The sequence below is a fragment of the Sus scrofa genome, chromosome 12 (assembly GCF_054392235.1).
Source record: "Sus scrofa isolate SSC_HxYL_T2T_F1_AM1 chromosome 12, Sscrofa_HxYL_maternal_Yorkshire_Landrace_v2.0, whole genome shotgun sequence".
NCBI lineage: Eukaryota > Metazoa > Chordata > Mammalia > Artiodactyla > Suidae > Sus > Sus scrofa.
This window is the reverse complement of record NC_139394.1, coordinates 1,770,269-1,783,095: the sequence shown is the minus strand read 5'-3', so window position 1 is coordinate 1,783,095 and position 12,827 is coordinate 1,770,269. Positions and strand designations below refer to the sequence as shown.

The 12,827-nt window shown below is 60.2% G+C and overlaps 1 protein-coding gene across 48 annotated transcripts in view; it reads left to right on the top strand.

Annotated features, from left to right (window-relative positions):
* RPTOR (regulatory associated protein of MTOR complex 1) overlaps window positions 1–12,827 on the top strand; it is a 309,620-nt gene that overhangs the window by 277,794 nt on the left and 18,999 nt on the right. For all 48 annotated transcript variants that reach the window (XR_014820511.1, XM_084983236.1, XM_084983251.1 and 45 more), the window contains 4 exons: window positions 664–782; window positions 5,384–5,487; window positions 6,037–6,220; window positions 7,078–7,188. Coding sequence is in view for 47 of the 48 variants with exons in the window: in XM_084983236.1 (XP_084839362.1) it covers window positions 664–782; window positions 5,384–5,487; window positions 6,037–6,220; window positions 7,078–7,188 (518 nt within the window). In the remaining variant the exon portion in view is untranslated. The remainder of the gene's footprint in view (window positions 1–663; window positions 783–5,383; window positions 5,488–6,036; window positions 6,221–7,077; window positions 7,189–12,827) is intronic.

Sequence of the window (12,827 nt, the reverse complement as noted above, 5' to 3'; positions counted from 1 at the left end):
AACCTCCCTGCAGAGATTTGGGGTGGACGTTACAGACAGCCCCTCAAACTAAATCTGGACGGTTGCCGCAGGTGAGGCATTTGCGAGTCGGAAGGTTTTGCACTAAAGCGCGTGGGAGGACGGCGCCCCGGGCACGGGCAGGCCCTCGGCACAGAGCACCCTCAGAGGGTCCCGGGTCTCAGGGCAGGTTGCCCACATCTGGAACTCGGGGCAAGACAGCACATGAGGCAACTTGGGAGCCACACGCCCCGAGCAGGCCAGAGTGAGGTGCGGATGGGGCCTCTCAGCCAACACACAGCACCCGTGTGGCCACGCGGCTCCTGGGCATCTTCAGCCTTGAGTTGGTGCCACCCTGGGGCTGGGTGGCACTCTCCAGTCAGCCAGGGCCTGCGAGGGGGTCCCGCCCTCTCTGACTTTCCTTCGGGAAAGATTCAGCCTCAGGACGCGGGATCCTGTGGTCAAGCCTGCTTCCCACCTGCCAGTCCCAACTCTCCGGGCCCCTCCTCAGACGAACAAGCCCAGAGCCTCCCAGAGTCCCAGCCCTTTGCGGCCTCCGTCCTGATCCGAGGCAGGGTTTTCAGAACGGGGAGCTGGCCCGGAAGCCGCCCCGGCCTACAGCGGCAGCTCCTCGTCGCTGAGACCTCTCCTGCTTCTCTTCCCCAGGCGTTTCGTTCAACAGCGTTTACACGCAGATCTGGAGAGTCCTGCTGCACCTGGCCGCGGACCCCTACCCGGACGTCTCCGACCTGGCCATGAGGGTGCTCAACAGCATCGCCTGCAAGGTGCGTGGGCGCCTCTCCCCGGGCCAGACACTTTGAGCGGGCGCTTGCGTCCGAACCCTGGTACGTGTCGCCTCTGCGGGGCTGTGGTCACTGTGTCCGCCCGCGTCGGGGCCTCGGGCCCCAGGGGAGGGCGTCTGGCTGACCTGTAGTGATGGCCCCGCCTGTGTCCCTGCACCAGTGCAGGACAGCTTCTCCCGTTCGTGGCCATCCTGGCTAAAGGAAACTCTTCGAAAAACCAGCCTTTGGTTCCGTTAGCACAGTGACCTCCCCCCCCCCCGACCCCCCACAGTGGAAAAACAGCCCTTTGTACTCTGTCTCTGCATCCCTGAATTGTGTGTGTTTATGGGCAGTCACGTGTCAGTGGCCCCGTGCGGTCCAAACCTGTGTGGTCTGAGGGTCACCTGTGTTTCCCTGTTGGTTTTCCTCCTTGTGTTGACTTTTTTCTTTATTTCTTCCGCTTACTGTTATGCTGCTCTTCTGACTCTGGTTCCTTAAGAAGGAAGCGCAGGTCTTGGTTTTGGTCCTTCCTCTTCGGGGACTGGGAGCTCTCCCAGTCCTTGTGATGGGCTCTGGGGACCACTTGGCCGGTCAGCAGGTCCTTCCCCAACCTCGTGGGTCTTCACCCCACGCCTGGCAGAAAGGGGCCCCCGGAAGCCCTCTCCACCCTGTCCCGCAGCTTCCAGCCACTCCTCCGTGCTGCCGGCTCTGCCCTGTGCCCTTCCCCACCCACAGCCGGGTCTCAGGACACCACCTGCAGGGGTGAGCTGGGCGCTGGTTCCCCGCCTCGCGGAGCTCACGGACCTGTGGTGCCTGGTGCCCAGTGTCCAAAAACTGCTGCTGCTGCTTTTTTTTTTTTTTTTTTCCTCGTCTTTTTAGGGCTGCACCTGCGGCCTATGGAGGTTCCCATGGTTCCTCATCGGATTCGTTTCCACTGCGCCACGACGGGAACTCCCAACAGCTGCTTCTTTTTACATTTTTTTTCCTGGTTTTCCAGCTGTTTCTGGAAGTTGAACAGTTTACATGCAGTTAATCTTTTGTGAATGGGACACTAAAAGAGAGATCAATAATGGATGTTACAGGGCAGCCCTTCTTAATAGCATCTGAGAAAGTTTTAGGCTTTCAGGAGAAGTTCAGGGAACTACCGTCCTGTGCTACCACCGTTTACGTGGCGGCTCCAGCATCTGCCCGGGTTCGAGCTCCCTGCCGCGGCACACGGGGTCCTGGTAGCCCCACCTGCAAGGGCAAACGCAGGCGCCTGCAGGGCCCGTCCGCTGCGCGGCCTGCGTGACTCCGGGGCGGTCGACTCGAGGTGGACGTCGTCCTCCGTGGTCGGTTCTGTGAAAGGGAGCCTCCGCTGGGTCCCGGCCCGACCTTGGGAGGCCAGCTCTCTTCCCATGGGGCCGAGCAGCGAGGGTGCCCAGGCCCCCGGAGTGCCGCGCTCCCGACTACTGCTGGTTCATCACAGCCGTCACCGTGGCTGAGGGTGAGTTCCAGCTAGGACTTAACTTAGAGTCCCGAAGGGAAGTTCGTCTTCTTCATCTAGGTGTACAGAAAACCTGCTTTTGAGATCAGGAGAGTCACGCTCTTGCAGGTGTCTGTTCTCGGCGACCCAGCAACCACTGGGCTCTGCCTCACCCTCAGCCCGGAGCTAGCTGCCCACACTCCCTTTGGGGGTCGCCTCCGTGCATGTGAATCCTGATCCTTGAATGAACAGGGGCTTTCCTGAGATACTCCGTGCCCACAGGGAGAGCAGCCAGCACCTCCGTTGGTCCCAAACCCTGGCCGCCTCCAGATCCGACTGGGACTCCCCCTCCTGGTCAGCCTCGTCTCCGTGGGCTGGTTCTCCTGCCTGGGCCTCGTGAGGCGTGTTCTCGTTGAAGGACCGCAGGGTACAGGGCGCACTCGGGGCTGGAGTCGGAAAGGTGTCTCGCCGCGGCCGCGGGCCCTGTTACAGAGACGCCCGTGACCTGCTTGGGGGGGGGGGGGGCAGGGAGCCCAGGCGCGTGGGCGAGGGTCCCCGTGATCGTGTCTGCGCTGGCACGGGGCTGAGAGGGCGCATGGGACCCGGGATCTGAATTTAACAAGATGCTTGCCGCCCTCCGAGGGGCCGAGCTGTGGCCCAAGTCAGGGCCTCCTGCCACTGCCCTTCCTCCTCGGGCCCCACGCCTGTCGGGAAGGGAACGTCTCTCGGGCCTTCATCGGGGCACGGCGGCTGGCTGGGCCAGCGACTCCCGCACGGGGTCGGGAGTGGGGAACGGTGGGGCGTGGAGGCCGACGGGGCCAGGCTGGGTGCTGGGGTCTCGCAGCCCCGAGCTCCGTGCTCCGTGTACAGCCAGCCCAGCCTGACATCCCGGCTCTGCGTGGCCACCTCCCGCCCTTCATCCGCTGCAGCCCCGCACGCAGCGCGTCTGCGGAGTGGCTGTTTGCGGCACAGAGAGGATGCCCTGGGCAAAGAGGCCTTGTCTGAGCCTGAAAGCCGAGGCTGGGTCCCTGGTCGCGGGGCCCCCCCACGGGCAGCGGGCCCACTTCTCAGGGTTTCCAGACAGATACCTGCCGCGAGCCGCGAGCAGCGCCATCCCGGGGATGCGTTGGAGCAGGGCCCGCGAGGCCACGTTGCCTCTGGCCCGTGGTCACCCCGTCCACTCGCTTCTTCCCTGGGCACCTCTTTGGAGGGGCGGCGGGGTCTCCGGGGACAGCGTCACGACGGCCCAGCAGAGGCGGAGCCCTGTGCTCCGGGGCATTTGAAACTCTGTGGTTCTGCTGCCGTCTTCACCTCGGCCCCAGAGCTCTGTCCCCAGTCGCCGCCCGCTGACTCTGCAGACGCTATAAGGAGACGAGCATCAGGTTTACAGGCTCTGAACTTGATTTTCTTTTCGCTTCTTCCACTTCTCAAGGGACCTCAGGCTCTGAGGCTCTGTCGGGGGGGTGGGTAGAGCTGGCCAAATAATTTAAATACCAAAGCAAAACAAACAACTTTAATGATTCCAAAAATAAACACCAGAAGGTCCCACCTGGGGACCTTCGTATGCAATGGGTGAGGCCCTAGAAAAGGCAAAAAGACAAAAAAATTTAAAAAATAAAAGCCATTTTTGAAAGGCTGGTTATGATTCAGCTCTTACCGTTTTTGTTTCAAACTGCGGGATTGCCTGGGCCACACTGGTATTGTGTTGGTTGTTAAGTTTTCTGTAATTTCCTTTTTCTTTTTTTTAGGGCCACCCCCGAAGCATATGGAGGTTCCCAGGCCAGGGGTCGAATCGGAGCTGTAGCTGCCAGCCCACACCACAGCCACGGCAACGTGGGATCCAAGCTGAGTCTGCAACCTACACCACAGCTCACAGCAACGCCAGATCCTTAACCCACTGAGGGAGGCCAGGGATTGAACCTGCGCCCTCATGGTTCCTCGTCGGATTCCTTCCCGCTGTGCCACAACGGGAACTCCTATGGTTTTCTCTCTGAACGTAGGCACAGCGTCCCTAACTGCGGAGCAGTTAGTCCAGAGAGGCAGGGTGCTCTGTACGTAGCCAGTCCGAGGGCCCCTGGAGCGTCACCCCTCGGAGGTCCAGGCGCCACCCTTCTCTCGGGGGTCACCCCGCCTTTGAGGCACCAGCCACCCTAACGGGCCTGCTCCAGGTTTCTTCCCACCAGAGAGGTGGCCCCGCCGTAGCGCCAGCCCTTTCTGACTGCTCACCCTGGCTGTCCAGAGCCAGCAGGCCCGTCCGCGTCCCGGAAGGAACTTGGCCCCGGGGATCACCAGCAGCTGAGCAGTGACACGCTTGCTTAACGTTTCCTCCTCCCTGCTTTTTTATTTGTGTTTGTATTTTTTGTCTTTTTGTCTTTTGAGGGCCGCACCCACGGCATATGGAGGTTCCCAGGCTAGGGGTCTAATCACAGCTACAGCTGCCTGAGCCACAGCCACACCAGACCCGAGCCTCGTCTGCGACCCACACCACAGCTCACAGCAAGAGGATCCTTAACCCACTAAGTGAGCCCGGGGACCAAACCCACAGCCTCATGGTTCCTCGTCGGATTCGTTAACCACGGAGCCACGCCGGGAGCTCCCTCCCCTTCTCTGTTTTAAAAACTCACAACAAAGCCACTCCATCCTAGAGGGCGTCTCAGGCTGGTGCAGACCCTCCCTGGGGGACGGTCAGGCCTGAGCAGGACCCCGGGAGGAAGGGCCCGGACGGAACTTGTTTCCAGCCTGCCCCAAAATGCAGCACAGCAGCCAGGGCCCGGAGGGGGGGCCTCCTCCCCACCTCGGACCCCACTCCCCACCTCAGACCCCACTCCCCACCTCGGACCCCACTCCCCACCTCGGACCCCACTCCCCACCTCGGACCCCACTCCCCGTGAGTCCCGGCTCAGCTCTGTGACAGCGTTTCAAGGGCCTGTCCCTGGAGCCTCACTGGACCAGGCGAATACCTTCCAGAAAAGGAGGCCTCACTGTCTGCAGGGCGACTGCGGCGGTGGCGGTGCCGCGTCCTCGCCCACAGGCCTTTTCTGCCTCCTGGAAGCCGCACAAAGCAGCTCCCGCCTGGACTTGTGTCGTGCCCCGGCGGCGTCACCGCGACTGCCAGCTGACTTGCCCCTTTGCCCCCCAGGCCACAATGAACGCCCGGCCCCAGCGCATCCTCACCGCCTCCTCGCTCACGCAGTCGGCACCCGCCAGCCCCACCAACAAGGGCATCCACATCCACCAGGCGGGGTAAGTGGGGCGGCCTGCTCCGGGCCTGGGAGGCTCACGGACGCCCCTCCCTCGTGCCCCCGCTCCAGCCCGCAGACGCTCCCCCACATCTGAGCCGCTTCCCAGGGCCCTCTCCCACCTTCGTCTGCAGCGCTGCGAGCAGAACCTGACCCCCCCATCCCCGTGGGTGCCAGCCGGTGGCACCCTCCTCTTAATCAGGGTCCACATGGCCGAGCACTGAGTCCCGGGGGCAGACGTGCCCGCACCCTGCCTGAGCGCCCGGCCGACTCGCAGTCCTGGCCGAGCTGGCCCCCCGCCTGCGCAGTTTTCAGGGGAGACGGTCCTTAGAACCTCTCCCCAGGCAGAAGCTAGAAGGGCCGTTAACTCAGCGTCGGCAGCTGGGCTTTGGCCGTCACGGCAGCACTGGGCAACTGAGGACGTTCCAAGCTGATGGCACTGGGCCGTGGGCAGGATCTGGGGATGGGGGCACTACCAGCAGAGGTTGCTTAGGGGTTCGTTTCAAAGGGACGGGCTCTGGGTGAAACAGCGTTTCTCCTTCCCCGACGGCAGAGGCTCCCCGCCGACGTCCAGCACCAGCAGCTCCAGCCTGACCAACGACGTGGCCAAGCAGCCGGTCAGCCGAGACCTGCCGCCAGGCCGGCCGGGCGCCGCGGGCCCTGTGGGGGTGCAGTACACGCCCCACTCCCACCAGTTCCCCCGCACACGCAAGATGTTCGACAAGGGCCCGGACCAGGTACGGATGCTCACGGCTCGGGCGCTGCGGGCCCTCCTCGGAGCCCGGCTGCCCCCTTGTCCTGGCTTCGCTCGTCCTGGCAGCTCCCAGGTGGCAGCGCGTGGAGCCTTTCCCTTCCCGGTGAACAGCGTCAGCCTCCACCCCGCGTGGCGGCCCCTCCGCGGAAGCGTCCGTGCTGACGGTGCTTTGCTTTTTCCATCAACGCCGAGCACGCCTCTCAGGCCGCGCGGCTCTGCCCCTGAGCTGACCCAGACGTTTCGGGAAGGGGAGGAGCTGGCACCGTGTCGGGGCTCTGAGAAGCCCTAACAGGGTGGGCACCGCCGTCCAGCCAGGCGCCGTCTAGAGAGGGCGTCCTGGACGTGCGGGGATGACTCAGCTCGCCAGGGACCAGCGTGTGTCGCGGCTGCCTGGAGCTGGAAGCGGGCGTTGAGGGCAGACAGGTGACCACACCTGCTGCTGGCCCCGCCCACCCGGCATCTGTGGGATTTTCCGCGGAGGGAGCCTCCCCGGGTGGGGGCTCCTCTGTGAGGCGCTTCCCGTGCCGGCCACGAGCGGGGCAGGCAGGCTCGGTGCGTGTGTGACCGGCCTGGTCGGCGCAGAGGCCGCAGGACCAGGTAGCAGAGGCCTTGTGGGGGTGCTTCCCAGCCACCTCGGCCAGCCCCCGGGAGGCTCGGGCTCTGACGGTCGGGGTTCCCTGGTCACCAGAGCCACAGGTGAGGGAGCATGGAGTTGTCCCAGAGGCCCGAGCCCCCAGCCGCCTTGCTTCCGGGGACGGCCACTCCACAGCTCGCGAGGAGGCCCGGGACGCGGTGGCTGACTCTGCTCTGTGCTCTCTCCCCCTTTCCAAACGCCTGAAGACTGCCGACGACCCGGACGACACTGCGGGGCACAAGAGCTTCATCTCGGCCACGATGCAGACGGGCTTCTGCGACTGGAGCGCGCGGTACTTTGCCCAGCCCGTCATGAAGGTAGCGTGTGGCGGCTCCCGGGCCCCGCCGGCCCGCTCGCGGCGACCCTCGGGCCCCACGAGCCAGGGGGCGGCTCCGGGGCTGCACGGGGCCTGCTGTGCCAGCCGGCCTCCTGGCCCCCCCACTGCACTGCCGTCGGGTGGCTGGCATTACCACTTAGAAAAGCACTGCCTTGGCCTTCCTGCCGACTCTAAACAAGTCTGCCTTTCCCGAGCTTGCCACCGTGACGTGTGCCCTTTGGTCTTGATTGGCAAGGTCATCTGTGCCGTCCCCAGGCCTCGGGGGCTGCTCCCCACTGCGGGCCTGTCGGACGAAGCTGGCTGGCCTTCGGAAAGACCCGTCCGGGGCCTGGGGTTCACCTGCCTTCCAGCTTTGACCCTGCGAGGTCATGACGTGGTGTGTGTCCTGTTGCCGCAGAGGCGCAGGCCGCTCGTTCAGGGCGACAGGTGGGACAGGGCACGCGGTAGGGGCAGAATCCCTCATGCCCGTCCCTGTGCAGGGCGCGCTGTCAGGCTTAGTTGTCGTCTTTCCTGGCCAAGTCACCTTCTGCCAAAGCTGCTTCCTCTTCCCGCAGAGGGAGGGAGAACTGGCAACTGCAGCTTTTTCTTACTGGCCTCTCAGACCACACACGCCGGTAATTTCCACGGAGAGGATTTGGACCTATCACAGGCTTTCTCCCGCTTTCCTGGTTCCCCATCAGGACACTGGTTCTCGTTGTAAAAACACAAAATAGGAGTTCCTGTAGTGGCTCAGCAGGTTAGGAACCCTGAGGTTGCCAGTTCAGTCCCTGGCCTTGCTCCGTGGGTTAAGGATCCAGCGTTGCCGTGAGCTGTGGTGTAGGTCGCAGACCCGGCTCGGATCCCGAGTGGCTGTGGCTGTGCTGTAGGCTGGCAGCTACAGCTCCGATTCAATCCCGAGCCTGGGAACCTCCATGTGCCGCGGGTGTGGCCCTAAAAAGAAAAGAAAAGAGAAAAAAAAAACGCAAAATAGTAGCTGTCAGCACCTGAGGCAGGTAGCAAACTTCCAGTTTACCGACCCAGAGCTGCAGGGGAGAAGAGGCCTCTGAGTAGTGAAAACTGGGGCCGCCAGCTGCCCGACAGGAGGAGAGCGGCTAGGAGCGGGAAGTGTTTATGCGCTGGCATTGGAGCGGTGAAAGAATGAAGCTTTGAAGTTAATGGCATCAGGAAATGCTCAGGATGAAAGAATTTTCAGAAGAGAAGCAGGGCACACATGCCCCAGAAGGCAGCAGCTGCAGTCGCATCTGGGCACGGGAGACGGGCGAGGGCACAGATCCTCACGCGGTGCCGGGGCTGAGTTTTGTCTCGTCCATTTCCGTGCTTCCTGCACTTTCTCACTTAGCACAAAGTACCTTCACAGTCAGAAAAACATGCGAACGGAAGGACCCAAAGAGGTGGTTGGGGCCTGTTGTGATCAGCCAAGCGTGGGGTCGGCGCCAGGCTCAGCCTGGTCCTGCTCACCTGCCCGCCTGCAGACCGGACCTCCCGCTGCTCCGGCTGGGAGACGAGGGTGTCCGGCCCGGGCAGCGGCTGGTCACTGGTGCCGTGGGCAGCGAGGGGTCCTGTGGGTTTTTTGCCAGTGAATTTTATTATATTTATACTTGAACCACCATCATCACAACCTGATTTTATGACATTTCCATCCCAAACCCCCAGCCCATTCTGAGGGAGCCTTTAAACCTGCTGCCTGCCACCCGGAAGCAGGGTCAGTTTAGAGTGGGCAGAAGTGCCGTCCCCCGGATTCGGCGCCTGCTGGCAGCAGGCGAGGTCAACACGTGGCCTGTGGGCATGGCTGGTGACTTGCTGTGACTTGCCGGGGGGCGGGGGGCATGGTTGGGGAGTGAGCGGCCATCGGTGGGGTCTCTGGAGATGCCTGTTCTCAGCCACCTACCTGTGGCGCCAGGGACAAGTGGCGTAGATAACACGTTTGTTTCTCTTAAACCAAGAAATAAACGTGGCTTTCCCCTGTCCCTCAGCACCAAGGGCTCAGGCTCAAGATGGACGTGCCCTCCCCGCGTGCCCACCACTGACCGTCGGGCGAGGGCTGTGGTTTGTTGGGACCTGTGTGTACTCACCTGCACACCCACAACTGGCACCTGCTCGGGGCTGGTGCCTCCTCTTCAGACACAGCTGTAAACCGCCCCCAACGCTTATGTTCCTCTGCATGTCCCCCTGGAGGCGTGTCCCCTGGCGATGTGTCCCCCTGGAGGCGTGTCCCCTGGTGGTGTGTCCCCCTGGAGGCATGTCCCCTGGCGATGTGTCCCCCTGGAGGCGTGTCCCCTGGCGATGTGTCCCCCTGGAGGCGTGTTGCCTGGCGGTGTGTCAGAGTCCCTGCCCAGGAGGGGCCTGCATGTCGCCAGCCTGGAGGAGACAGCCTGTCATCTCAGTGGTCTGTCCCCCTGCGTCGTGCTGACTGCTAAAGCGTGGGCACCGCCGCGCGACACGGGGACCTGGGGAGGAGGGTCCTCGAGGGAGTAAGGCCCACCGCTGGCCCCGCGGGAGGAGTCGGGGAGCAGCTGCTGACTGCGTGGACGTGTTTCCGCTGACCCTGCCACGCCAGCCGGGACGGACCCTCTTGGACGCAGCTTGCAGTGACCGGGTCTGGGCGTTAGGGCCAGAGACGCAGTTCTGGTGCCGACGGTCTGTCTGTAGTTCCTGCCGCGGCTGCGGTGTGAGGCCCTTGGCACTGGCGCCGTCGTCCTTAGACCCGAGTTAGAGACCTTTTCCCAGCGTCAGCTGAGGACGTGTTTTATCTCACTGCTTTTTAAAAGTGTTTCGACTGTTCCAGGTGGTGTTCACACAAGGGCCTTCTTTTATTAATTTAACTAATCATCTGCTGACACCTTTGTGCAGTAAGATGCATTAGGAACTTTTATCATTAGCCTGCTTCACATGCAAACTGAAAACAGCTGAAGGTTAGGCTTACGCCTCAAAAAGGACAGAAGCACCCCAGACTCTAAACCTCTTCAAGGGTGACGACACTTCACCAGGTGACAAAGTTCTGCCCAGTGTCACTGGTCTCGTGCAGCTAAGGGTTGGTGGGATGCAGTCATGGCAGGTTTTGCTGGCTTTTTACCAGTTCACGGTCAGGTTTCTTACGGGTCTGCCTGTCTCCTTCGGGTCATGAAACCACGTCTCTCTTCTCTGGTTGGCTTACAGAGCGCACGTCTGCCTTAGAAATAATATTGAAAATGATCTGTCTGTTATTGTGCCTCACAAAAGACACTCTGAAATTTATTCTGATTCCAAAGGTGAGACGATTTTTTTTTTCTGCTCTCAAGTTGGCAGATTTCAAACATTGATTTTTATCCATAGGATGGGTTACTGGGGTGTGGAGAAATGGGAGGTACCACTGGCGGGGTAAAAATGCCAGCTTGGGGTGGGGCGGCAGTCGTCTGAACTGAAGGGGGGACACCCTGGAAACCAGCAGCCCCACTGCAAGAAGCAGACCTGAAGCCACTGCTGTACGTGTGGGGGTGACATATGTCCAGAGATGCTCGTTACAGGGTCATTTGTAATGGCAAAAGGTTGAGAACAGAGAGGAGAATACTGATTAAAAGAGCAAATTAAAAATGGTGCATTCATGCAATGGACACAGCCGTTAAGGGCCGAGAGCTCCGTCCCTGCGTGAGGACCTGGTGGGCTGCCCTAATTTGGAACAGACGAAAATACAACCTTTGTTGACAAAAAGAGCTTTATGGGAAAATGAGAATGACTGCTTCCTGGTTTGTTGTACAGAGACAGACTCACTGGATAGCGAGGCCGGTCGAAGACCTGACGGGCATAGCATCTGTAAGCAGCATTCTTCAGGAACGAGGGCCCAGGTCCCCGACGTGATGCGAACAAATCCAAAGCCGCGGTACCTAGAATGGGTGACACCGGTGACCAGGTGGAATCTGTCCCAAGAAGGCAGCGTCGACTCGGCACTTTTCAAGTCGTCACGCAACTGGAAGTACTCCAGACTAAAGAAACACTGAGCCGTCATCTCAGCAGCTGCAGAAAAAGGATTGGATGGAATTCGACAGCCATTCGAAATCAAAACTCTTAGGTAGCTGGAAACAGAAGGAACCCTCCTTGCTCCTATACGGGGCGCCTACCAAACAAATCCAGTCCCATGTGTTTTCTCCGATAAAGGATAGTGTTTTTTCTGTAAAATCAGCTGTAAGGCAGGGGTGTCCGATCTCCCCTCCCAGAGGCCTCCGTGCGCGAGACAAGAAAAGGAAATGTGTCCACGTGGGAAGGGAACAGAGAGCTCTTCTCAGACAGCGTTATTGTTTGCAAGCTGCAAGGCGCTGCTGGAGTGAGAGAGTTCGGTAAGACCGCAGGATACAAGGCCATTATGCAAAAATCTATTTGTTTCTTCAGGAACAGTTGGAAATTGAAATTAAACCATTTACAGTAACACCCCCCTGAGATGACACACGCGGCTGTAAATCTTAAAAAAAAAAAAAAAATACACAACGCGGGCGAATTAGAGACGACCCAAGTCGGTGAGGCCCCCGTTCACGGGAAGGCAGACTCCGTAAAGCCAGGCAGGGCTCCCGCTCTCCCCAGAGGGACGCCGGATCAACGTGGGCTCCCTCCAAATCCCTGTGGGTTCTGTTGGTTTTCTTTTTCATCAACAAGCCTGTGCTTCAGCTTATGGGGAAAAGCAAAGAAACTGAAATAACCGAAACCATTTTGAAATGGAGCAGAGTCGGAGGCCGCTTGCTGTCTGATTTCAAGGCTCACCACAAAGTCATCAAGACGTGTGCAATTGGTGAGAGGAGACACAGATCACTGGGACAGGATGGAGTCCAGAAATAGACCCCCCTGGGCTCGCCTGTCGATTCGCCACGGAGGCGCAAGCACCGCTCAGTTCAGGGGACAGCCTTCCGAGCGAGGGGCACCATGGCCGTTGGACACCCATTGGCCAAAAATAAAAAGAACTTGCATCCCTAGCTGACATTTTGTACAGCAAGTCACTCCCTGAATGTGAAGCCTGCCATCATGAAGCTTCGCGAGGAAAAGCTTTCTGACCTTAGGTTAGGCAGTGGTTTCTTTAATGAGACACAAAAAGCACAGGCCACTCAAGAAAAAATGGCACATTGGACCTCACCAAAATTGGTGACTGCTTGGTGAATGACCTCGTTAAGAACAAGAAAACACAAGCTACAGACCAGAGGAAAATTGCAGAGCACATAGCCGATAAAAAATCTGTCCAGGAGTTCCCGTCGTGGCGCAGTGGTTAACAAATCCGACTAGGAACCATGGGGTTGCGGGTTCAATCCCTGGCCTTGCTCAGTGGGTTAGGGATCCGGCATTGCCGTGAGCTGTGGCGTGGGTCGCAGATGTGGCTCGGATCCTGTGTTGCTGAGGAGAGGGAGAGAGACCACTGGTCTCCAGCAGGGAGAGGGAGAGAGAGAGGGAGATTAGACCCCTGGCCTCGGAACCTCCACATGCTGCGGGAGCGGCCCTAGAAAAGGCAAAAAAAAAAAAGTCTTCTGTCCGGTATACGTAGAGAATGCTCAGGAGTTCCCACTGAGGCATGGTGGTTAGCATCCAACTGCAGCGAATCCAATCCAGTCACTGTGGAGGTGCGGGTTTAGTCTAGCGCCCAGCACAGTGGGCTAAAGGATCCGG